This window comes from Carex rostrata, chromosome 20 (assembly GCF_964058835.1).
Source record: "Carex rostrata chromosome 20, lpCarRost1.2, whole genome shotgun sequence".
Lineage (NCBI taxonomy): Eukaryota > Viridiplantae > Streptophyta > Magnoliopsida > Poales > Cyperaceae > Carex > Carex rostrata.
In genome coordinates this window covers 5069574-5094363 of record NC_135937.1, presented here as the reverse complement: position 1 = coordinate 5094363, position 24790 = coordinate 5069574, and the positions used below count along the sequence as shown (strand labels likewise).

Genomic DNA, 24790 nt, shown 5'->3' with positions numbered 1-24790 from the left:
TTTCCGAATCTTGTAATAAACGAAACCGGGGAAGAGAGAAAAACCGATTAACGAAGTAATCAGATTAACACATGAATTAGTAAGTTTTCTCTCTACCCTCACCCCTCTATTTATAGTGTTTTGAGGAGGTTCGCAAAAGACCGAAATACCCCTCAAAACAAATCTATTTACCAAAATACCTTGACACCTCATGCTTTAATATGTGAAATGACCAAAATACCCCTTCCACACTCTTCTCCATGCTTCTACACTCTTCTCCATGAATAGTAAAAGGCTTTGATTTTGGGCTTTGACTTTGGGCTTTTAATTTTAATTAAGGCTTTTGATTATTTTTGGGCTTTTAAACCCATAATTAACAAATTAAAATCCAAATCAAATATATATAATTGTCATATACAATTATATTTCTTTTCGGTTGTTGTTCGGTAACTTTTATACAACGTAACGTGTACGTTTATAAATTAATCGTTGTTTCTGCTTGTCATTCTAAATGACATTTATAATTTAATTATATCACGTATAATTAATTATAACCATCTTAATATTAATTATAATCAATTTATAATTAATCAGTAAGATTCTCCAAGTAGCTCCTATATGGTGTGACCCGATAGGATCTGTGTTATGTTGGTAAACAGAGTTAAAACTGTTTTAACTTCTATAATCATGAGTGGTATCTGGCAACACATCATGACCATCCAATTACACAGATGATGCTGTACTGTACAATATCTCAATCCAGTAAACTATTTACTTGTGTCTGTTCTTCTGTCTCATAGCTATCAGATCAGTTTCAAGGTAGGTGTGTGTCATCCTTGCTAACTGAATCTTTTCTTGATCTTGAGTAGATTATCAAATATAATTACTCTTGTAATTATACCGCATGAAGATAATCTAACTCTACCAAGGGACCCATTGATGCTATAGCTCATATAGAGATACGAGGGACAAATAGTATTCTTGGCAGACTATCACTTCCTCAGCTAAGCTATACATATGGAAATGCTACCGTTATGACTGCTTTTTACGGACAGCAGTAGATAGCAATCACACATACATATTTCTCAGTGGGAACGATAAATACCTCATACTTTAGAACGTGACACTGAATGAAAACATAAATGACACGAACACAATTCTATTTAATGTCTCATTCGGGGTCTGTCAAATATCATGTTCCTAGAACATGTATCTATGTGATTAAAATGACATCTCGTGTCAGGTGGTTTGTAAAACTTAACCATCTTTTAATCCACATACTAACCTTATAGCGGTAATTAGTGTTCCTGCTAATTACCTTGGTCAGTGACCTTTTAAGAGTATATATCATCTATATTATGGAGTTTCACAATTTCAGTCATGAACTCGAAATGATCCATAAATGCAATAATACTCAAGGCAAGAAAATGATATATAAATAAACATTCAATTCATGAACAAAGCTTTATGATAATTTATCGTATTATTGACTTCTAGATTATTACACTAACATGAAATGCAATTGATAATTTTATATGAACTTGAGTACGAGCTCATGAGTTTGTTGTGGAAATATGCATCCAATAAGCATGAAACATAGTAATCGAAAAAAATTTAGATTCTATTGTTCAAATAGATACAAATGCTTAGTAATGTCATGCAAAAGAAATAAGAAAGAATACGGTACCAGCACCTCGGCCCATGAGCCATTCATCCACAAGAAGTGCAGACATACACTCAGCTAATAAAAGTCAAGTTGAATGAGGTTATGGTAACATGTATATTACGGATCGATCATGCTATGAATTCATATTTCTATATTTATAGTTTAAATGATCAATCTGAATTAGAGGTACGTAAAAATCTGACTTATCATGACACGGCATAACATGAATTTACATCCCTACCCAGAATGCGCAGCCTTGTTTTTAAAATAATTTTCAACTTTCTCGGCAGAACCCAAGACCTGTTTCACTAAAATTAAAATCTTCTTTCAGAAATTCCCAAAGAGTCTGCCCCAACAGATTAAGGCCCATATGTTGAATTTATAATCAGCCAAGCCCAAAGCTTTAATCCAGTTTTTATTAATTTCTTCGTTACATTCTCAGTTTCAACAGTAAGAAAATTAGGCCCACTGAATGACTGAAGGTTCAGGAATTTCAGTAAATTGCATATTAGTCCCACTGACAAAGGTATATCACAGAAAGTGAGAAATTTAACGGATTTCACCCCAGAATTTTAATTTTTTTTTCTGAAAGGTCAGAATTGATATACCACTATACCAACCAGTGGCATTCACTTTACAAAAGAGACCTCAAAACTTGTAAAAGTTTCTCAAATGATTTCCTGAAATGCATAACTGGTGTACCAGTACCAGTACCCAGAAAGTATCGGTACCACTGGTACCAATGTACAGAGAGGTGCTAAAAAGAATTTAGGTCAAGACATTAAGCCAAAAGGTAGTAACTAGTACCAGTAGGATATGTATGGTACCACAACATAACACTGATATTGAATGATACCAGTGTTGAGAGATGAGTAACCATTACTAAGAAAAAAAGATCAACTCTTCGCAGCTCAAAGATCAATCAAGAGAGCATGGTTTATAATTGGTATCACACAATCAATTTAATGCTGGTGCTAAGTCCCGAGAGGAGATAATGGGAAAAGGAGCAAATGCCAAGCAATAAACACTACATAGAATGGGGTGATTTATCAATCGACAAGAGTACCAGTTCAAAAGAGCCACGGTACAATATCAGAAAGAAATCAAAGAATAGAGTAACAAACTAACAATAGTCTTACATATCAATCAATGTACAATTCCACCAGCAAGTATGAATGAGAGTTTGATCATCAAAGAGGCTGATTACCTCATTAAACATCAATCCAAGAACTGGTTTTGTTTGACATTCAGTCGCATAGGGATTTTAAGGAGAGAAAAATAAAGATTTCGGTTCAGTGAAAGAATTCCGTTGCACAATTAAACAAAATTTATGATTTAAACACTACATAGAATGGGGTGATTTATCAAACTGCCTCAGCATTACAGTGCCTATAACAAACTACTGGTACGAACCAATGTAGTTAAAATAAACAAGCTGCGTAACTGGTGGCAGTTATCGGAGATAATTTAGCTTTGGCTCTTCATCTTATCAAATATATGTGGCAGGCGTAGGTCACATATGTGCACTTCTATAATCCACATTTTTTAATCGAATATAAATAAATGTGGTAGTTTATGCTTCACAAAAGGAAAAAGTTGCTCCCAACAAAAACAAAATGTTTTTCCCATCCCAACTGGGTTTAGGTGGAAATATGTAGATTTTAAAATCTTCATAAACTAAAACTGGGAAACGAAATATAGAAATAAAAGCTCAGCTTGGTGGACAAATCTGTAATCAAATCTCACAGCAATTGCTTAATGAAGTGTACTTTGTGCCTTTGTCAGCGAAGTAAAAAGCATGTCAGAAATTTTTTTTTTTTGGTAATACATTCTAAGTGACATATACCATGGAATGAATTACGAACAAAGAATCTGAAAATTGTGGGACTAGCTCAGAGAAGATACAATATGTCAATAAAAATTGTGATTGAAACAGTACAAACCAGTAAACCACCCCCTTCATGTCAACATGAAATCGACAATCAATTAAATGAAGTAAAATAATTCTTTAAGAAAAAAATACAATACAAATCGAATAACTACTGCTCTCTGTCAACAAACATCAATTTGCCGGACAGAAAAATAGTTAGCACAAGGTTTTGCACTGTTACTCATATGCTGGCGCAAAGGCAGCTCGCCATGACTGACTTTCATTTATCGGAGCAACAGACTCCTCTACCATCTCCGAATCCACACAGTAGTAGGGCTCCAGTGCTGCTTCCGGAAGCCGACTCTCGGCTAGATAATTCTTCATTGTCGCCACCTCTAGCACGTGCTTCTTCTTTATCTTCTCAATCTGTTTCTTCAGTTTTGCATTCTCCTGGTGTGCCCCCTCGCAATTATTCTGCACCAAATTATCAACACCAAGTCACATTTGTCAGAATTATTTAATGACACATATTACTGGGTATAATTAACTACCGGTGTTTTTGTGATTAAACTCTGACCTTTGCTTGGGCAAGAGCCTCCTCTGCTTCCCTGAGGCGAACGAGAAGCTCACCGGCAGCATGCACAGCTTCAGCGGTATCACGTAACTGAATTCTCAGCCTCCTGTTCTGTTCCTTCAACTGGGCCCTCTCTTTCTCACGGTCAATCCTGACCGTTGACAGCTCAGCTGCCAGTGCTGCCGCAAAAGCGGTTCCACAGCCCTTCCTTCCTGCCTTTGCAGCTGCTCTCTTCACCTCAGCAATTCCTTCCATCATCCTTCGGTGCTTCTCCAAAAGGTCACTGTAGGCGTCCTGGAGCTCTGCATAGTGCTCCACCATTTTGCCATGGCCGAGAACTGCGCGGTGAATTGCATCATCTAGCTCAGCCGTGCATTTCTTCTCCTCTGTCAGTTCCATCTCCTTCTTCTCTGCAAACTTACGGTTCGATTCTAGCTCCAACCTGAGTTCCTCGGTCAGAGATATCCATCTGCTCTCTGACTCGGTCCACTTTTGTCTCTCCCTTTCTACCTCTTCCAAGTATTTTTCTGTGTCAGTTACCTCCCCATTTCGTATTTTCTCAAGAAGGTTATCTTCCCTCTCCTCCTGCTTAAAGAACCATAAGTTTAGAAATATCGCTAATGATTATGCCAAGTAATAAAAGTAAAAGCTGTTTTTTAAGAGATGTTACAAACAACCATGTGCTCCGATCCTGAAGTAGTTTCTCCAACTTTAGCACTGTTGTCAAGAACTTGGTCTTTTCTGTATTGTTCCACCTACATATATGTCAATAAAAAAAATGTAAATTATGTAATACATCTTTTATGGTAAAAAAAAACTAGCTCTATGTTGATAATGGATAACATACCACAGCGGTAAGTTGATTAATTTTAGCTTCCTGCTCTGCACATAGGGCCTCGAGATCTACCTCTCTCTGAGAAATATTGTTGCTCACTTTATATGTATCCTGACAAAATTAGGAAAGACAAAAAATTGTTAAGTGAAAATATTCCCTTATGGTCAACTCTTTTTTTATTTCTTGATCTTTTTCTCTAATTGAAAATTGATCAACCCTAATTAGCATACCTTTATAGTAGATTCTTCCTGCTCCTGTTGCTCTTTGATAGGAACAAGTTGAGAATCTTTCAATTCAGACCTGTTCCCATCTACCAACTTCTTGCAAGAAGAGCACATGAAAGTAGCAGTAGCACCTTCAGCCTTTTGAGGAGACTGATTTTTCAATGCCAAGTGATCAAAGGAAAGGCCAACAAAAGATCTCCGTGGATTTAAATTGTTTTGATTGTTCTCTTGCTCTTCAATTACATGCAATCCTCGGTGAAGACTTGCAGCCAAGGACTCAGTAGCACTGAGCTTGGTCGATTGCAAGGAGGTCCTTAATAAACTTGCACCTTCGCACTTGCTGCCTGAGATGCCCAGTGTAGAGAAAATACTTTTTCTAGGGCTTAGGTGCATTTTTGGAGAAGAACACATTGTGGGTTCAGGTTCTTCTATTGTGGGCCCAGGAATGGCGTCTTTTTCTTCCACGTCTGACAATTCATCTACTGATTCATCATTGCCAAACTCCAATACATCCTTGAGAGTAGCATTATCAGATGATGAGTGAAGGCTGTTTATTTGGGCGCACAGTTCGCTGACATCCTCCTCATCAGCTTCCATTTCTTCATCAGATTCTATCTCGATTCGAGGAAGGATAAGGGAGCGGTTGAGACTAACTCTCAACAGATTCAAGCTTCCCCTAGCATTCCTCCCTTTAAAATTCTCAGCAGGAGTGCTGCTGCCTGACTTTGCTTTTATCAGTTCTTCCTACATTTAATCAGAGATACAATTACTGTTAACAAATATTGCTAAAGAAAAGGGGATTGATTTTTCATCAAGTATTGATTTTTACCTTAAGTTGACGGATCTGATCACTTAAACCATTAACATCGTCTTCCGTAATTTCATTAATGACTGGATTGTTTTGTATGTTCTTCGCTCGCTCTCCAAACCTAAGTGTGCTTAGAGTGGCTGATTTACACCTGCATTTACCATGAACAAAATGGTTATTTCAAAAGAACTTATAGAACTGAAACTAATTATTAGGTTTGCAGAGAAAGTATACCTCCCATCTGAAGAAATGAGGCAAAGAAATGAAACTTTGGAATTGCCACCAAGTGTATCTTGCAACAGGTATGTCAGAGAGGAACCCAGGTACGACACTTTCTGGTTTTTCCCAGATACTGCAGAATCTGAAAGAATATTGACCAATTTCCTGCGACCAATATTTTACAAGTTAATAATATTGCTTCTCCAAATTCGCCAAGGGCAAAGAGGTAAATGCTAACCATTATTGAACTGCTCAGAACTAATTATTATTCTGAACTTATTTTTCGGTCAGTGGCAAGCTTAATTTTCGACGTATCTGCTTCATAGGAACACAAGGTACTGAAATTTTCATTTTGGTTATTACTATTGTTGTTCTTATCACTACTACTATGATTAAATATAATATCATTATTACATTATTATTACTTCCTACCACAGTAACTGTTGCTTCGGATTTAACTAAGTTATCATGCCAAATAGAGCCTGAAACATTATTATTACTGCCTACCACAGTAACTGTTGCTTCAGATTTAACTAAGTTATCATGCCAAATAGAGCCTGAAAGTAAAGAGCAAAAAAAAGAACTATGAAAGTTTGTAATATTCATACCCAAGCCTTGACAGTGATTTCTTCACATATTTTTCTTCTTTGGTATAATGCTTGTTAGCACCATCAATTTCATCCCTATCTAGCCCCGCAAGATCAACAAATGTTATTTTGCTACTTTTTGAACTGCTGAAGCTCTTTGATGATTCTTCCTTTAGCATGAAAAAATAAATTTTAGTTTTAACTTTTAATTAAATAGTAAAAAATGCAATTCAAATGAAAATCTAAGTTTCTTTATTGAAAATGACATATAACCTTACTGAAGAGATGCACAAATTTACTATACATCCTGAATACCAGTACCAGTAACAGCCCTGACTTTAGTATCTGACCATCACATTGCACCAAGACATATGAGCAACTTGTTGCAACAATTTTCACTTGAACCAAATAACTTGGGCGCAACAGGCCTTACTGGGATAGTGTTGTGTTGGTATATATATCACTTGAACCAAATAACTTGGGCGCAGCAGGCCTTACTGGGATAGTGTTGTGTTGGTATATAGGACTAGACTCTTAGTCTGGATACCAAATAAAATGTATATTATGTACCTTGCGCCAAGATTCAAGTATGAAAGTGAAGATGACATGTGAGCGTGAACTTTTTGAGTTCATGCTTGTTGCACCAACTTTCCTATTTGCGAGGCCCTGGATGCATCAATGAGAAAAATAAAACAAATGAGGCGACAGATAACATTTTGTGAAGTATAATGTAAGCATGCACCATATGACTGTTAAGTTAAAAACATATAAATCATTGCCGTAAATATACAATACAAGTGCTATAAGACATCGGGATATAAATATGAAACTACTTAAATTGACATGAATTACCAATGTTGATCCTGGACAGTAAACAAATATTTGCAATAACAACCAAGTAACATCAAGGACATTAAACTATCAGTACCTTAATCAAAATTTGGGCAACATCCTCCTCATTGTTCACGTATTCATCAGTAAGGTTCTCCACATGTATGCCATTCACATTATCCTCTCTTATCTACAATAGAATCGTAATTGGATGATTTAACTTTAGTATAGTTGTTATTAAATCATCCCATCTGGGTCATCAAAGGACCAGCACAAATCTTAACAAAAGGCACACTGTTTTACCTGAAGGTCCCTCTGAGTTGGATCTAGCAAGTCATTTATTTGTTCATTATATATCTACAAAAGGAAAACATCACAAGATGTGAATTAGTAGATAGACAACTTTTGTAAAAAGGAGAAAAGAATCAAAGAAAGAGAAAAAAAAAAACAATCTAAAAAGCTACTGACCTCAAGGAAGGAGCACCTGCATTGATAGTTCATCTTCTTTTCTTCTGAACCATCTTGCCTCTGAATGAGGAATCAACACCATAAATTATTTTGGAACCCAATGTCATAGATCCTTATAATGAAACCATTTTCTTATTTCCTTTATCCTTATGAAATTTGGATATTTTTAGGACTAACTGGACCAAACCTTTGAAGCATATAAAGGATGTTGAGAAAAAAAAAAAGCACATACCCTATGAATTTCAGAGAATAACATGTTAAAGAAACGAGGCACCACACCGAGATTGGTGTTAAGAGTGCCACCATTAAACATGGCACTAGGAGGGCCCCACATTGTGTAAGTTTTACCGCTCCCAGTCTGCAACAAATATCATGTAAGTTCAAACACGGACAATATAAAAAGAGGAAATTACGAGCAACTTTATGGGAGAGATATTATAAGTAGCACCTGGCCATAACACATTAAGGAGGTGTTGTATCCAGCCAAAGCATTCTCCACTAGAGGTAAGCCAACCGACTTGAAAACCTCCTCCTGGTATATAGCATCTTTATGTCAATTAATTTAATTATGAAAAATAAACGTTTTGGGGGTAAGAGAAATAAAATTAGTTTAACCTGGCTAGCTTGAGGGCCAAGAACAGAATCGAAAGAAAATGCGCGGTCACCAATTGCTATGGATGTACCCGATACTTTTTGCACTGTTCTGTCTTTGCCATTTCCTGGCCTTACTCTCACAACAACCTGAGAAATTCAAATTTCAACTTACAATTGTCAATAATTGAAATATTATCCACCAATTTTAAAATTTTATTCCAGAGACACAATTTGCATTAATTTAGTTTGACTTTTCAGGTAAGGACCCAGTTTTGAAGCATCTGAGACATTTCTAACAGGCAATTCCTCAATTATCTCCTGCCCATTGGCAGAACAGGAATGATTTTTCCACCCACAAAACAGGAATTATAGTTGTTTAACACAAAAAATTGTGAAGGTACTCACACAAAGTGTTCAGGAAAAAAACTCTTACTCCTTTTTTTCTAATAATTGGAAAAGTATATTTACCTCTACTAATTTTTTTAAAACAAGATCAAACAAGCAGTAAAAAATTAAAATTCTGAAGTATAAAATTTAAAACGAAGCATACATGGAGGAAATTGGAAAAAAAAGAAAGAAATGAAGATAACCTTGACTGAAGCATCGGTGTCAGAAACGGGTAGACCTCTGGAGGCTACTTGGCTCTGAGTACTTTGTGATTTCTGAGGGGATTTAGAGAGACGACTAGGTGTAGTGGCCTTTCTAGGAGAACTAGTGGTGCTTAATTTGAGGTTCGGACTGAGAGGAGGCGTGTTCTCTTGGTCATTGGATCTAGATGCTTCCATGGAGAGAGACTTGACCTTGAGTGCCGATCTCCCGGCAGCAGCCACCGGACTAAGCGTTCTTAGTACCTCCATTTCTTTATATACTCAGATCTAATTGGTTCAATGTTTACACGAAGAGAATGAACGAAATTCGAGTCGCAGAGAAAAATAGATTGGAGAGGGAGCGTGTATTGAAATTTGAATTGGAGAAAGTATGAACAGGGAGAGAGCCCTTTAATCCAATTCGATTCAAATAAAAAGGGTGTTTGTTCTGTATCCCGCGGTACAGGATATCAAGTATAACATACCCCTCGTAAAGCACCAATATTTGCTGACACGTAGATGGTGTTACTTCACATATGTTGATCCGGCGGAACTATTTAACAGCCGCTCGAAATAGCCGTTGGAACCATGTGCCCCGTTCGTCCGCGTCTTCTTACAGCCGTTGGAATTATTTTAATCATAAAATTTTAAGGGCCTGTATTCGTCTCCGTATGACGGCTTCAATGTTGTCACCGTTTTTTTTTTAATCTCAATTTTCACCGATTTAGGGTTAGGGGCCCGCCGGCCCGGTACTCAAATCCGTATCGCTCAGTATATGACTAAAAGACAGCATGTGAATCCTTTGCTTGATGTACGGATAGTGTTTAAACCGTTATCTTTGAAATTTAAAACATACGATTCTGAGTGCTATCTACTTGAAGAATCAGATATTTTAGAAACTACACGAGCATAGGTATTAGGTATATATCTCATCACCAGACTCGATGAATATTTTATCAAAAAAAAATCTAAACAACATTAATTTCAGACTTAATGAAAAGTCTTTATTTTAAAATCAGGTATCTCAGAAAATAAAGTTGTTGCATTTTTGGTACTCGTATCTAAATGACGAGCCTAAAGTTTTAATAATTTTATGTTTATGCCTACATTTAAGATTTTCTAATAATAAAAAAATAGAGATTCACAAATTAAACTCAATATGCTTGTTGAAATTTTTATTCAAAAGTTACAACAAATTTTACTTGTGTAAAGAAAAAGTGATCTATGTTATGTTTTTTTTTTATATCTGAATTTTAGTATTTAATTTATTAAACTTCTATAAATAAAAGTACAGTAGTAAAAATGAAAATGAAGACATTAATTAAATCCTTCCCATACTAATATATTATTTTAAGAGTTATATTTAAGGCTGCATAATTCCTTGAGTTTTTGTTTTTCTAAGAAACGATATAATTGTCTCCAAATTCACAAATACTATAGATAAATATGGTAATATATGTTATATAAAAATAATACTAATATCATGTGGTACGTTGTAACAGAAAAAAAAATATTTACACATAAATAACATTCCTTAAATGATATATATATGAGGCTGACTTAGGTGAGTCATGGAGTAAAACACGTTTGTACTCCACGCTATATTTTCATTTTGAAAATCAAACAACTGATTCGAACCTTCCAACATGTTCTCTATATTGAAATGTGTTTGGAGACTAAATTATATATTTTTTTGAATTTTTTTACTATTTATTAAACCACTTTGAAAATTAATATTTTACTGTGAACAATAAAAAAACAGTAAAAAATTATGGACCACTGGATCAGTGATTTTCAAAGTGACTTAATAAATAGTAAAAAAATTCCAAAAAATATAAAATTTGGTCTCCAAGCACATTTCAATATGGAGAACGTGTTGAGCGGTTCGGATCGGTTGTTTGAAATTTCAAAATGAATATATAGTGCCATGGAGCAAAAACTTGTTTTACTTCATGGCTCATTTTAGCCATTTCACACACACACACACATATAGAGTTGGCTGCAGTGCTACGCGTAGCATAGAGGACCTCTATGCAACGACTCAATATTTGAGTTTTCAAAATTCTAACGATCGATCCGAACCGTTCAACATGATCTCCATATGAATATGTACATGCAAATCAAATTTTACATTTTTTAAAAAATTTTACTATTTTTTTAGATAGGTAGAAAATCACTTGATCTGAATGGCACATAATTTTCAGATCAAGTGATTTTCTACCTATCTAAAAAAATATATATATGGTGAAATACTACAAATTTCACCGAATTAACCCCTATAATATGAAGTCCAATAATAGTGCCCAACTAATTAATTGAATCCCCTTGTTAGCTAGCTGTCACGCGTCTCATGCGTAGTATTTTTTGTTAAGCAAATCTATTTCGGACAAGAGAGTCTGGGTTCGATCCCAAGTGGCACGTGAAGTGCGTATAATTTATAATTTGTTGCTTGTATTTGAGGGTGTCAATGATATTCTTCAACTGTTTATTTGATTTGTATTATATTCAATAAGATAGCTATGAATAAGGGTATTTTTTTGTTATTAATTTTGTTAGCTAATCAGATAAGGATACAAAAGGTTATTTCGTATCAGTTACCCAAACAGATAATTATATAAATAAACTTATGTGATGAAGTTTGAGCATAATTAGTAATGGAGAAATTTATTTGTGTGATATTTCGTATGATAATGTTTGAGCAATAATTAGTGATGTACTTTTGTTATTTAGTGTATATTTTTTATTTAAAAAAATATTGAACATTATTTTAATTTGCATATCTTGTTATTTAGTTAAATAATTGAATTTGTCTGAAGAGATTTCGTGTTTTTTAATTTACTTCATAAAAGATAATTTAGTTAAAATTGATTGTACATTTATTTTTTGTATTAGTAATGCGATTACATATATGTAAAATAAATAAGTTTTGATAATCAATTTGTAAAATATAATAAATTTTTTTATAATATTACTATTATTTGTTATTCACCAGCTACTATTTTGTTACCTGATAATTTTAATGAGTGTAGGATAGGGTAAAATCAATTGCTAATGAGCAAGGTTAGAGTATGAGTAAAATCAATTGCTAATGAGTATGAGTGTGAAAATGTCTCTACCCTACCCGTATCGTACCTATTGACACCTCTACTTGTATTCTTTTAAATAGGAAAAAAGTCATTGATATTTCATGTTCAATACATGGCATAGAAAAAATATTACTTAATTAGCCTTTTATATTCTGATTGAGTTAATTCAGGAGTGTCAATGGATACGATATAGGTAGAGTAGAGATATTTTTATACTCATACTAACTAAGAATTGACATATCTATAACCAATTTTTACTCATTAAAAATTAACTTTGTCATATTCTACCTTATCTGTTAAAATTATCGGATAACAAATAGCAGCATGTGAATAATAAATAATATTAATATAATAAGTGCCGTTAGAGACATCAATTATGTACTTCATTATATTATCCCTCTTGGTTATCGTTCTGATATTGGCCATTACTGTACATGTATCATCGCTTCCATTTTGATTTATAGAAAGAGAGAGATGGCTTGCAAATAACATAGAAATGTGATGGACTCTAATATAGCTTCATTGTTCTCATTCATACAAAACATACTGAACACAACTGAATAATATTGATTTTTCCTAATATCTTGGAAGTCTATCTAAAAAACACAATTGAAATAATAAATCTAAGTTTTTCATTATTAAACTTGGAAAAGAAAATATAAAATTTCTTAAATAATGCTAGTGAGACGATAATAATATGAATCCTTAGAATTAGAAAAACTACATAAATAATTAAGTGCAAATATACAATTGAAATTTTAATAAATTTATTATGTTAATCAAGAACATCAAATAATAATATTAACTCCAAAATTCACTCATCAAAAGAAAATAAACTAATGTAAGATATCTCACAAATTCAGTAGGCCAGGACTATCAATTCTTCTCTTCTCACTAAGAAATAAACAATAAACAATAAATAAATAAATAAATTTTTGTTTGACATACTTAGTTAATATGAAATAGACAACTTTTTTCTTTCCCACTATTTCATAATGCAAATTTTATATTTTTTAGAATTTTTTTATTATTTTTTTTGTAGGTAGAAAATCACAACTTTTGGATGGTCCTGAATTTTCAAATCTAGTGATTTTCTAATTATCTCAAAAAATAGCAAAAAAATTTCAAAAAATATATAATTTGGTCTTCAAGTATATTTTCATATGATAATAATGTTGAGCAGTTCGGATCAACTATTTGGACTTTGAAAATAGAGATATGAATCTAATGTACGGAACGATACGCGCATTACAAAGTACCATAGCCTCATTCTAATTGAAAAATGAAAATAACTATTCAGCTTAAATAAGAAAAAAAATTCAAAAATAATTAAGTGAGTGTAAGTATACAACTAAAGTTCTAATAAATTTATTATGTTAATCAGCAACATCAAGTAATAATATTTCTCTAAAATTCATTCGTCAAAAGAAAATAAACCAATGTGAGATATCCCACAAATTCAGAAATTCAGATTTAATGAAGTAACTTAATTTCTAAATTTTAGATCAGGACCGTCTGATTTGAATGCGTGACAATCCATCTAGAAGTGGAAAGAACAAATTCCAAGTGACGGATTCGAATCTCAGGACAGAAGTGATCCGGCATTTGTAGGCCAGAACTATCAATTCTTCTCTTCTCACTAAAAGAAATAAACAATAAGGACTGACAAATCTCATTTATAGAAAACATTAGAAATTTAAAGTTCTTAATTTGCAATAAGGAATGACGAATCTCAAGAGCTGAACCGTCCGATCCGAACCGAATAAACAGAATATTTCTGTTAGATCCGAACCGTCCGATCAAAACCGAGCCCTAGGCAATCCTAGGTGCACGGGCCCCGTTAATAACTCAATAGCGCCTCCCATTGCATTTGCATAAACCTCAGAAAATACGCAAATACACCAGCAAATACGCAAGAAAAGGGAGTAAGAACGAAAGAAAGCGCTCATAAATTAAAGGTAAATACTTTTATTTCCGAGAAAGGAGAAAGAGGATTATTATTCCAAACCTAAATTGCGTCAAAACTTAACTCAATTCAGTATCTAGGGATTTATCTCAAGATGGATTCTTGTTCTTGCTCTTCTTCTACTACTACCTTTTGTTCTTCTACTTCTTCTTCTTCTACTTCAGGGTTCGTGCAACGACTGGTGAAAACTGCGAAGTTTGTTTTGACTGGCATCAGATATTCTCGGTAAGGGTTAATGTGAGATTCTGCTTTTAATTTAAGATGCATTGACCCAACCTAAATTTAGCCACAGAGATTTTTTTAATTATACCAGTATACCAATTGTCACCATAAACTTGAAATTATGGGGTTGTTGCTTTCTTTAGTTTCCTATAGGTACATAGGCATACTTCCCCTATCTTGAGATGGAGCAATTCATGATTTGTTAACTTTATGTTTTAATTGTTGATTCCTCGTTAGTTTCTTATTTTGCTAGAATTCTTTAGTTATAATCTTATTCTTATTAAACATCTGTTGTAATTACTTTGACAGAAATTAATATCCATCTCATGTTGTGACTGGACTTGATTTATTTGGTTCTTCTATTGGCTGCATTATTTATTTGTAAAATATTAATTGAGTTACACGTGAGAGTTGGGCCATTGATATTGAATTAATACTACACAGTTAACAGTAATTTATTTCCTTCTTCTTCACTGTTCGTGCAACGACCGGTGAAAACTGCGAAGTTTGGTTTGACTGGCATCAGATATTCTCAGTAAGGGTTAATGTGAGATTCTGCTTTTAATTTAAGATGCATTGACCCAACCTAAATTTAGCCACACAGATTTTTTTAATTATACCAGTATACCAATTGTCACCATAAACTTGAAATTATGGGGTTGTTGCTTTCTTTAGTTTCCTATTGGTACATAGGCATACTTCCCCTATCTTGAGATGGAGCAATTCATGATTTGTTAACTTTATGTTTTAATTGTTGATTCCTCGTTAGTTTCTTATTTTGCTAGAATTCTTTAGTTATAATCTTATTCTTATTAAACATCTGTTGTAATTACTTTGATAGAAATTAATATCCATCTCATGTTGTGACTTGACTTTATTTATTTGGTTCTTCTATTGGCTGCATTATTTATTTGTAAAATATTAATTGAGTTACACGTGAGAGTTGGGCCACTGATATTAAATTAATACTACACAGTTAACAGTAATTTATTTCCTTCTTCTTCAGGGTTCGTGCAACGACCGGTGAAAACCGCGAAGTTTGTTTTGACTGGCATCAGATATTCTCGGTAAGGGTTAATGTGAGATTCTGCTTTTAATTTAAGATGCATTGACCCAACCTAAATTTAGCCACAGAGATTTTTTTAATTTTACCAGTATACCAATTGTCACCATAAACTTGAAATTATGGGGTTGTTGCTTTCTTTAGTTTGCTATTGGTACATAGGCATACTTCTTCTATCTTGAGATGGAGCAATTCATGATTTGTTAGCTTTCTGTTTTAATTGTTGATTCCTCGTTAGTTTCTTATTTTGCTAGAATTCTTTAGTTATAATCTTATTCTTATTAAACATCTGTTGTAATTACTTTGACCGAAATTAATATCCATCTCATGTTGTGACTTGACTTGATTTATTTGGTTCTTCTATTGGCTGCATTATTTATTTGTAAAATATTAATTGAGTTACACGTGAGAGTTGGGCCACTGATATTAAATTAATACTACACAGTTAACAGTAATTTATTTCCTTTTAGTAGTAATTTTAAAAGTATCCTCTATCTTTCTCCATGTCTTTTGTTCATTCTCTGCTTCTGTCTACTATGATCATCAACCAAAGAGGCGAAGACATCTCCTTCATCAATGAGTTAGTTCTTTATTTTAATTTATTGAAATATTTTTATATTTCAGATTTCAGCTTCAAATTATATTAGCTAATTGAAATATATTGAATTTGCAGGTTTTAATTTTGAATGGTTTTTTGGTAGGCATCAAGGATTAAATCCTGGAGTGGTACTGTATCGTGTGTTTGACGTACCTGAAGTAAGTTAATTCACTCTCTGAATTTTAAACAGTGGCCTTTTATTGTTTGATATTTAGGTTGTAATTTCTGAATTTTAAACAACAGTGACCAGTTCGCAAACCCAGTATAGACGCAAACCACCCAGCCCTTGACCTATGACATGTAAACAGCATTTGGCTTACTGTTTCCTCCTGTTCCACACAGCCCTTGACATTTTTTACTTTAGATTTCAAGTCTCGTTTGATTTATTGACTGATTCAGATTTTTTTTTTCTCTAGGGTTGAAATGACGGGGTTGTAGCCCATCACAGATTGTTGATGGCTACGGTTGTTGCAATTATCACGAGCCTGGTACTAACATCTACGAACTCAGCCCTTTGGCAGCAAGCACAACAGATCCGACTTGATTCTGATTGTGAAGGGTATGAGCTTTTCGTGTGCCCCCAGATGTCCCATGGTTTGTATAATGTTACATACTGGGGTGGAAAGCCTACAAATGTTGACTTTAGCGGAAATTGTACTTCGGACTACGGTACAAACCAGAAGTTCAATGGTTGCCAAAGAATCACTGGAGAAAGAAGGTGTAGCCGCAGAAACTTAAAGTTTGGTCTGAAGCTTTACCAGAGGCAACGTGTGCCTGGTGTATTTTCCTGTGGATAATTACGTATCCATTTCTCTACGTGGACTGCCAGTACATACAGAGGCTCATGTACTATCTGCTAGTCACTTCAGAAGCTATGGCGGTATGTTCATTGCTGGTACGACCTTTTTTAATATACATGATTCCAGAGTTCATTACGTGTTATCACCATTTGTTTCTTTGTTTTTGGCCTAGCATTAGTGTTGGTGTATGCAGATCATTACAATCATCAAGATCACAACCATCTCAATTGAAAGAGATGGATGGTTTGTGAAAACTATTTTTGGGTTCTTTTACTTTTTTTTTTTTTTTTTATTCTTTCTAATTCTTAGAAATTGTAATTGTTGTGTAGTGAAAACAAATTTTTTAGTGGAACACAGTGATTGATCTGTGTTATGGAACTCAAATCTCAGTGCTATTATCTCTTTTCATTGTCAATCTTTATACATGTTTTGTTCTAAATTTTGATCTCAATTTTATGCCTTTAAATATATGTGAAACAGTAAAAAGACAAAAATACTGTACAATCTTTTCTATACATGTTTTGTATTCACAGAAGACTGGTACATGGATAAAAAGCCTAAAAATCAAGTTTGGTTCACGTTCTTGGTTCAAACAATAATTTGTTTTTTCATTGAACCACTGTGATTAAGACAGAAAAGACTAAATCTGAAAATCAACTTATGGAAAATAGGAAAAGTTTGAGAAAATCAACTTATAGAAAATAGGAAAAATTTCAGCTTTGTCAGAACCAGAAGTGGAAATTTTACAACTTGGTGTCTCTATTGTTATTTATTATTGCACTGAAAATTTATTATTTCATTGTCAATGTTTATACATGTTTTGCTCTAAATTTTTATCTCAATTTTATGCTTTTAAATACTTGCGAAACAGTAAAAAGACCAAAAAAAAACTGTACAATCCTTTCTATATAGGGCTGCTAATGAGTCGAGCCGGCTCGCGAATCAATGAGTTGAGCGGCTCAATATTTCATAACGAATTGGATTCAAAATTGGAAAAAGCTCAAATTCGACTCGGCTTGATTTTGAAAGAAAAACTCAACTTGGCTTGACTCATATAAACACTTGGCTCGATTCGATTCCGCTCGTGAGCCTACTCATATTGATAAACTAGATGAGCAAATAACTTAAATAATTAGTGATATTAGCGACTAATTTAACTGTTCGAAATAGTCACTAGCTTAATCTTTAACTGAAATATTAAAATAACACGAGTTGATTACTTTTTCAAATAACTACGATCATTTATTTAAACATAAAATAAGATACGGAATAGCTGGCAAACTCTGTTCCTTATCCATCAATAAATAGGAGAACTAGGGTATTCTTAAGTTTACCAAGTCTTTTGGTAAATTCAAGTCTAAAATCTGTTAAATTGACTTTCGATGACGAATTCAAACCGTTAAAACCCGCATACCTTACGAGTGATGCATCTACATGTGAAAATTTTAAATATTCAAATTAATTTAGTATAATGTCAAGTGGTCAAAAAATATTCAAAAAATGAATGCACTAAAATTAATTTATCAACCTTTTAATTTTGACCAATTAAATTTATACTAAATTAATTTGAATGTTTAAAATTTTCACATGTAGACACATCACTCATAAGGTAGGCGGGTTTCAACTGTTCGGATTCGTCATTTGAAACCGATTTAATAAATTTTACCCTAGTGCTACTCCAATAAATAGTGTATACATCAATTGTAGATGTGTCTATCATTTTCAGTGTTCTAAATAGCGGCGCTATAGCATTTTTGGATCCTAAACGCTAAGCTATGGCATAATAACGCGCTATTTGAGCTATGGACGCTATAGCGGTAATAGCTCCCGCTATGCAACATTTGTTTTTTTTTTTTTCAATTTATATGAGCTTTAAATAAAGGCTTAGATTGGATTTTAACCGTAATTTTTTTTGCAATTGACGTACTAAGCTTTATATTAAACTATTAAATATTTAATGAGAGATCCATCAAACAAAATCAAAATAAGGAAGCTACAACGCGCTATGCAACATGAGCTTTTTTTTTTCAATTTATATGGGTTTAAATAAAGGCTTAGATTGAATATATTGAGATATTTCTTGAAGTAACAAAATGATACTTACTATACAGTAGTTTGAATATTTTGAATATATTAAGATAGTTAATTATGCCATGACGTCTAGGTTATTTTGAAATTTAAATAAAAAAAAGATTGATAGTTTATGATATTAGTATTACTATGGATATTTTGAGTCGCAATTTGGACTTTGTATTGGTTCAATATGAATGTTATAATTTTTAATCAATTTGATATTATTTATTGTTCTATGAGACTTAGATAATGTTGATATTTAGTACAAATATATGATATAATTTTTATAAAAATAAGAAAATGCTATGTAGCATAGCTTTCGCTATAGTTTTTTTTTGTAGGCTTTCCACTATGACGCGATAAACGCTGTTTAGAACCTTGATCATTTTCAACCTTCATTTTGTTTTGCAGGAGTTATTTTTGAGTTTTACAAAAAGCGCATTTGTGAAATTCATAAAAAAAAAAGGCATGTTTAAATTCTCCAAATTTGTTCTTAAACAAATTACACGGCCACAAGGCACAAGGTCATAAAAGCTTTTGCAACTAATTAAACATATAATCAGATATTTATTTAGTTTGAAAATAGAAGAATAATTTGGACCGGATATAAATGCAGGAATCGTACTTTTTGCTCTTAATTTTTATCAAATAATCGAATAAAGATTTCTGATTTTTGTTTGCTCTAAAGATTTCGGATTTTAGATTCCAGTATTTAACGGTCAAATTAGATGACCCAACGGTTGTTGACGGTCAACAAGTCAATAAAGCCAAAACGACAGAAGCGTGGAAATTCTGAAAAATGTCCACAAACTAAATTCACGAACTTGAAGACGAGATATTGAACTTGGCTCGTGTAGGGATGGCAATGGACCGAGCCCACGGGTATTTTGTCAAGTTCAAGCCTGACCTGCCCGTTAAAAATCAATGGCTCGCCTGCCCGACCCAAACTGGCGGGCCTGAAAATTTAGGCCCGGCCTGCCCATGGGCTTTTCCTCCAGGCCCAAGCCTGCCCGTGCCTGCCTGTCTGTGCCCATGGGCTGCCTTACCCGGCCCGGCCCTGCCATGCCCAATTAAATTAATGACGGACTACAAATCTTGATCTGGCCCAATAATTTTAAAAAGTCTGATTCGAATGCCCCCCAAACTAACCTCATATGAAATGAAACTTGTGTCAATCAATAATAGTAACACTCACGACAAAATTAAATTTGAACTCAAACAATCTTGAAATCCATGCTGGTCTGTACAATTCAAAATTCAAGCATCTAATACAAATCATTGAGAACTTGAAAATAATCCGATGTGACCTTCAAAAAAGAAAATAATCCGATGTGGTTGATTCCTCTCTAGCCTACGGTCCAAACCAACAATATTTTTTTGTATAATCAACAGTTCAACACAAGCATAATTTAATAGTAAACATATATTAAAAAAAAAAACCAAGGTGATATGGCAGCACAGCCCTAAGCAAAACAGCACTAAGCATAAATTATGCAACAACCACTCTTCGCCTAAAACTTCTCTTGCTCCAACTTGCTACCTGCACATAAAAAATGTAAGCTTGCCTAAGTATACAATATAAACATAAAATTTGCCAATTTTGCAAAAATCACAAAATTAGATCACAAATTTTGAATGGACGGTCTAAATTTACAAGAGAATTCATGAACAAAATTTTACCAAAAGATATGATAGCTTAGGCATAAAATAAACCCTCATCTACCTTAGAAGTATATAAAAAAGAAGTGCAACAAAACAGTCTTTTGTAGCTTCAGTACCATGCCTCTAAACTTAGATTTTTCAACTTTGCACTATATCTTGTGAGTCTATGACATTGAGAAAAAAAAAAAAATTGTGAGTCTATGACATTGCCTAAAGAATACACATCCAAATAATGAGAATACACATCTTTAATGAGAATACACATCCAAATAATGAGTCTATTTTTCAACTTTAATTTATTCTCTTTAAACTTTTATGGATCAAGAACTAAAACGACTTGAACTGAAATATAATTCAAACCTAAAACAATTCGAATCCAAATAATGAGAATACACATCCAAATAACTGAACTTCTCTGAGATAAATTGCCTAAAGAAAAAAGAAACCCAAATGGATATTGCTATAAGAACCGAAGTGGAAGAGAGGGAACAAACTAACCAGATACAGTGACTAGTGGCATCGTGGCGAAGGAGTGGTGGCACCGTGGTGGTCCTGGCGGAGGACGGGTGGAGGAAAGAGAGGGAGAAAGAAGTCACCGTGGCGGAGAGAATGACAGAGAGAGATGGAGTGAAGGAGAGAAATTACATCTGTGGTGGCGGAGGCGGAGATCTGGTGGTGGAGGCGGTGATCTAGTGGTGGCGGAGTGAGGACAGAGAGAGCGGTAGAGAGGGGGCTAAGAGACGGAGAGGAGAGGGACAGAGAGAGCGAGAGAGAATGAGAGGAGCGGCTGCTCAGTGCTGATTACTAAAAACCCTAAATTCAATTTTACTATATTAACATATAAGCCCAACGGGCTGCCCGTGGGCTTAGAGTTAAGCCCAGGACTGCCCTGGCCCGTCTTTAGGCTCGGCCTTACCTGGCCCATTACAGCGCCGGGCTGACCGGGTAAAGGGCGGGCCGAGCGGATATGAACGGGCCTCCGGGCCAACTGGGCTTTTTTGCCATCCCTAGGCTCGTGAGCTCGTCAGCTGAGTTGAGTCGAGTCGTGTTTACATAAATCGAGCCGACTTGAATTTTTTCTTTCAAAATCGAATTGAGTTAAGAGTTGAATCATTTTGCTTCTCTTATTGAGCCGAGCCGAATTTGAACTGAACCTTAATCATTAGCAGCCCTATTTCTATACATGCTTTGTACTAGTTCACAAAGGGGTTAATGACTTTCGCATTTAGAGTAGTAAATGACTAAGTATTAGTGAAAGTGATAGTCATGTGCGAACCAAAAACGATAATGACACATTTTCTAAAATGGTGAAAGCGATATATATGTACGAATCAAACGTAGTAATGACACATTTTCTAAATTAATATTTCTTAACATTACATTCTTTGGAATACTTCTATTCCTCGGAATAGTATATAGCGTGAACTAAACGCTCCCCTAGAGAGTTCTTACATTAACTATAACATTAAACCACTAATTAAGTTTATTATTTTCAACAGGTTCTGACTTGACTCTTGAAATTAACAATAAAGACATTTGTGATCCTTAATGTTTACAACAACTATTACATTAAATTCTAACCACTAGACTATAAGCATACGTTTTGAATTTCATAAGAAAACCGAACTATATAAAAACTTCATGAATAATAAAAATTCAATTAAATTTCAATATAAATAATTAAAAAAATTTGAAATCACAAAAGTAAGCAAGAAACCTGTACTATACCTAGATCAACCTTTGGCATCAACCAACACTATATTTTTTTCTTAAATTTAAATGTCATAGCGTACAACACAAAGAAAACATGCGTTTATCTTCTAGTATTTTTTATTCTAACATAGCGTAACCATATATATATATATGATTGCGCAAAATTTAGCCATAAAATTTGAACTTAAGTACCACACAAATTGTTATTATAAAACCTAATATTGTCCAAAAAATCTCCAAGGCATAAATAACCGAGTGAAGGGTTAAAGATACCAAGGCTACGAGGCCCCAACCCGCAATTACTTCCATTATGAATGTGAAGGCAAATAAATAAACCATTTCGACATGATATGGTTCTGCTCTTAGAAACCTCATCTTGTGCCAAGAGACCACAATCAAGCTGACATAAGAAGTGACTGCAAATATCACTATTAATGGTTTTGCATGACTAGTGGTATTGTATATCAATTCAAAGAAACCTGGAATTAGAGTGAAAGCAATTAGTAAAAGAATAATGCCACAACGGCCCTCAAGTTTTGCAAGTTCAGCAGGAACGATTGTAACAGCATCCAAAGGGTTAGGACCAGCCCTGAAAAATTGTAGAGAAGATCAATTTAGAAAAAAGGAATTAACTGTTTATAGCAGTATATATGTTGATTTTGTTGATTCAATTCGTAACAAAAATAATGGATAGCATGTCTTTCTTACTTTGGTTGTGGCGTCCGAAGGGGTTGATTCAGTCTAGAAAGTTCATCACGAACGTTGATAGAGACATGAGAGGAGGTAGATCCAATCCTGAAATGTTAGAAGAAGAACTAGAAAATTAGGAGATGAACCGTTCATATATAAACAATTAAACATGTTTATATATCGTTATTTGATAAAAGAAATTCCGATTACATCCTTAGTTTATGCATGTTAATTATTAAGGTTGACGCATAACGTGTCAAATACCCACCTTGTTTTGTTTTGTTTTGTTTTTAAGATATATCATAAGAGAAGAGTTCCAATATCTCATGTTTTCAAGATATATAGTTATTTGGTAAAAGAAATACCGATTAAATTCTTAGTTTATGCATGTTAATTATTAAAGGTAGACGCATAACGTGTCAAATACCCACCTTATTTTGTTTTGTTTTCAAGATATATCATAAGAGGAGGGTTCCAATATCTCATGCATTTCATATCTCATCATACCTCATATTATATATTTATATTTTGAAAGTCTAAATTGCCAATCCGAATCGCTCAACATGATATCCATACTAAAATATATTTGGGGATGAAATTTTATAATTTTTGAAATTTTTATACTATTTTTTCAAGTTAGGTACAAAATCACTGTTTTTTGAATGGTACAAGGAGTTGACATTTTTATCATAATTTTGTTTAGCTACCATTTTACCATCATTAATGAAATGATTATAAAAGAAAATGTTCAAGATAATAATTAAATATATAATGGGTACTATGATATATAAATAATTTTATTAAAAAAACTTTGAATTAATGATGCTGCAAATTTACACATTAAATAGGTCTATGACATCAAAGTAGTTGAATTTTGAAGGCACTATACTACTAAAAAGTTCTAATATGTAACAGCAATATGAACAATATTTCATCTAGAATTTTACCTTTTTCCGTGATCTGAATTTTTGGAAATACCCATCTGAACTTTCTCCGCTGAAAATATTCAAATCCAAATGGCAATTTGAAGCTGCCTTTTTAAATTTTTTTTTTTTCGAGTATGTAGATAGGCAAATGGCGTTCGAAGTGATTTATATAGCATCGATCGATTGGTATTATTAGCTATATTTATCATACATTCATACAACATCGTTTGGTATTATTAGCTATATTTATTATATAGCATATTGATCGGTAATATATTTGTTAGGTATTATTAACTATATTTAATAGGTAATAAATTTTTGATTGTCTATATTTGTTTTGATCGGCATATATCTTATTTATTTATTTATTAGGTATCAAAATTAGAAAACTTTGTGAAAATCTCTTAGTAACGTATTCTATATATAAAAAAGCTTCTGAAAAAAAATCTAAATTAGAGATATATTTATTAAAATAACATCATCCTATATATGGTGAAATACTACAAATTTCACCGACTTAATCCCTATGTTCACTTTAGTCATACTGTGCTATAACCAAAATTTCACCTGAGCTTCCTGGCACTCTGGCACCAGTGGCTAATTCAGTTTTGCATATGTAGATATAACGGTACAAAGTACAAACTATTCATTTATACCTTTCTGTTTCCAAAAGAGAAACCCAGTACTAAGGCTATAATTTCTATCTCTCACTTTCAACCTGTAATTCCATCTCTGTTGATAGGACAATT

General features: G+C 33.6%; 2 protein-coding genes and 1 long non-coding RNA gene across 3 annotated transcripts; 1 reads left to right on the top strand and 2 right to left on the bottom strand.

The window, feature by feature from the left end:
* Positions 1 to 3554: 3554 nt before the first annotated feature.
* LOC144572372 (Kinesin motor family protein) lies at positions 3555 to 9683 on the bottom strand. The gene is made up of 16 exons (XM_078321924.1): positions 9246 to 9683; positions 8677 to 8802; positions 8510 to 8593; positions 8294 to 8419; positions 8062 to 8121; positions 7897 to 7950; positions 7691 to 7783; positions 7333 to 7428; positions 6784 to 6932; positions 6191 to 6340; positions 5978 to 6107; positions 5155 to 5892; positions 4937 to 5035; positions 4767 to 4844; positions 4093 to 4674; positions 3555 to 3989 (listed from the first exon to the last, which is right to left on the bottom strand). Exons 1-16 carry the CDS (start codon positions 9510 to 9512, stop codon positions 3753 to 3755), a joined length of 3069 nt encoding a protein of 1022 aa, XP_078178050.1. The 5' UTR covers positions 9513 to 9683; the 3' UTR covers positions 3555 to 3752.
* Positions 9684 to 14219: 4536 nt separating this feature from the next.
* Positions 14220 to 17392, top strand: LOC144572640 (uncharacterized). The gene is made up of 5 exons (XR_013517764.1): positions 14220 to 14286; positions 14368 to 14519; positions 15523 to 15583; positions 16281 to 16335; positions 16594 to 17392. It is a non-coding gene; the product is annotated as an uncharacterized LOC144572640 (long non-coding RNA).
* A 5190-nt stretch (positions 17393 to 22582) lies between these two features.
* LOC144572873 (uncharacterized) lies at positions 22583 to 24111 on the bottom strand. Its single transcript, XM_078322553.1, has 3 exons — positions 24063 to 24111; positions 23134 to 23220; positions 22583 to 23014 (listed from the first exon to the last, which is right to left on the bottom strand). Exons 1-3 carry the CDS (start codon positions 24095 to 24097, stop codon positions 22591 to 22593), a joined length of 546 nt encoding a protein of 181 aa, XP_078178679.1. The 5' UTR covers positions 24098 to 24111; the 3' UTR covers positions 22583 to 22590.
* Between the last annotated feature and the right edge of the window lie 679 nt (positions 24112 to 24790).

Coding starts and splice junctions, on each gene's coding strand:
- LOC144572372 (XM_078321924.1), bottom strand. CDS start 9,512: ATGGAGGTACTAAGAACGCTTAGTCCGGTGGCTGCTGCCGGGAGATCG. Junction 8,594..8,676: donor TTGGCCCTCAAGCTAGCCAG/GTTAAACTAATT, acceptor GCTATATACCAG/GAGGAGGTTTTCAAGTCGGT. Junction 7,429..7,690: donor TTGCCCAAATTTTGATTAAG/GTACTGATAGTT, acceptor TGATGCATCCAG/GGCCTCGCAAATAGGAAAGT.
- LOC144572873 (XM_078322553.1), bottom strand. CDS start 24,097: ATGGGTATTTCCAAAAATTCAGATCACGGAAAAAG. Junction 23,221..24,062: donor AATTCAGATCACGGAAAAAG/GTAAAATTCTAG, acceptor CTAACATTTCAG/GATTGGATCTACCTCCTCTC. Junction 23,015..23,133: donor CTTCGGACGCCACAACCAAA/GTAAGAAAGACA, acceptor ACAATTTTTCAG/GGCTGGTCCTAACCCTTTGG.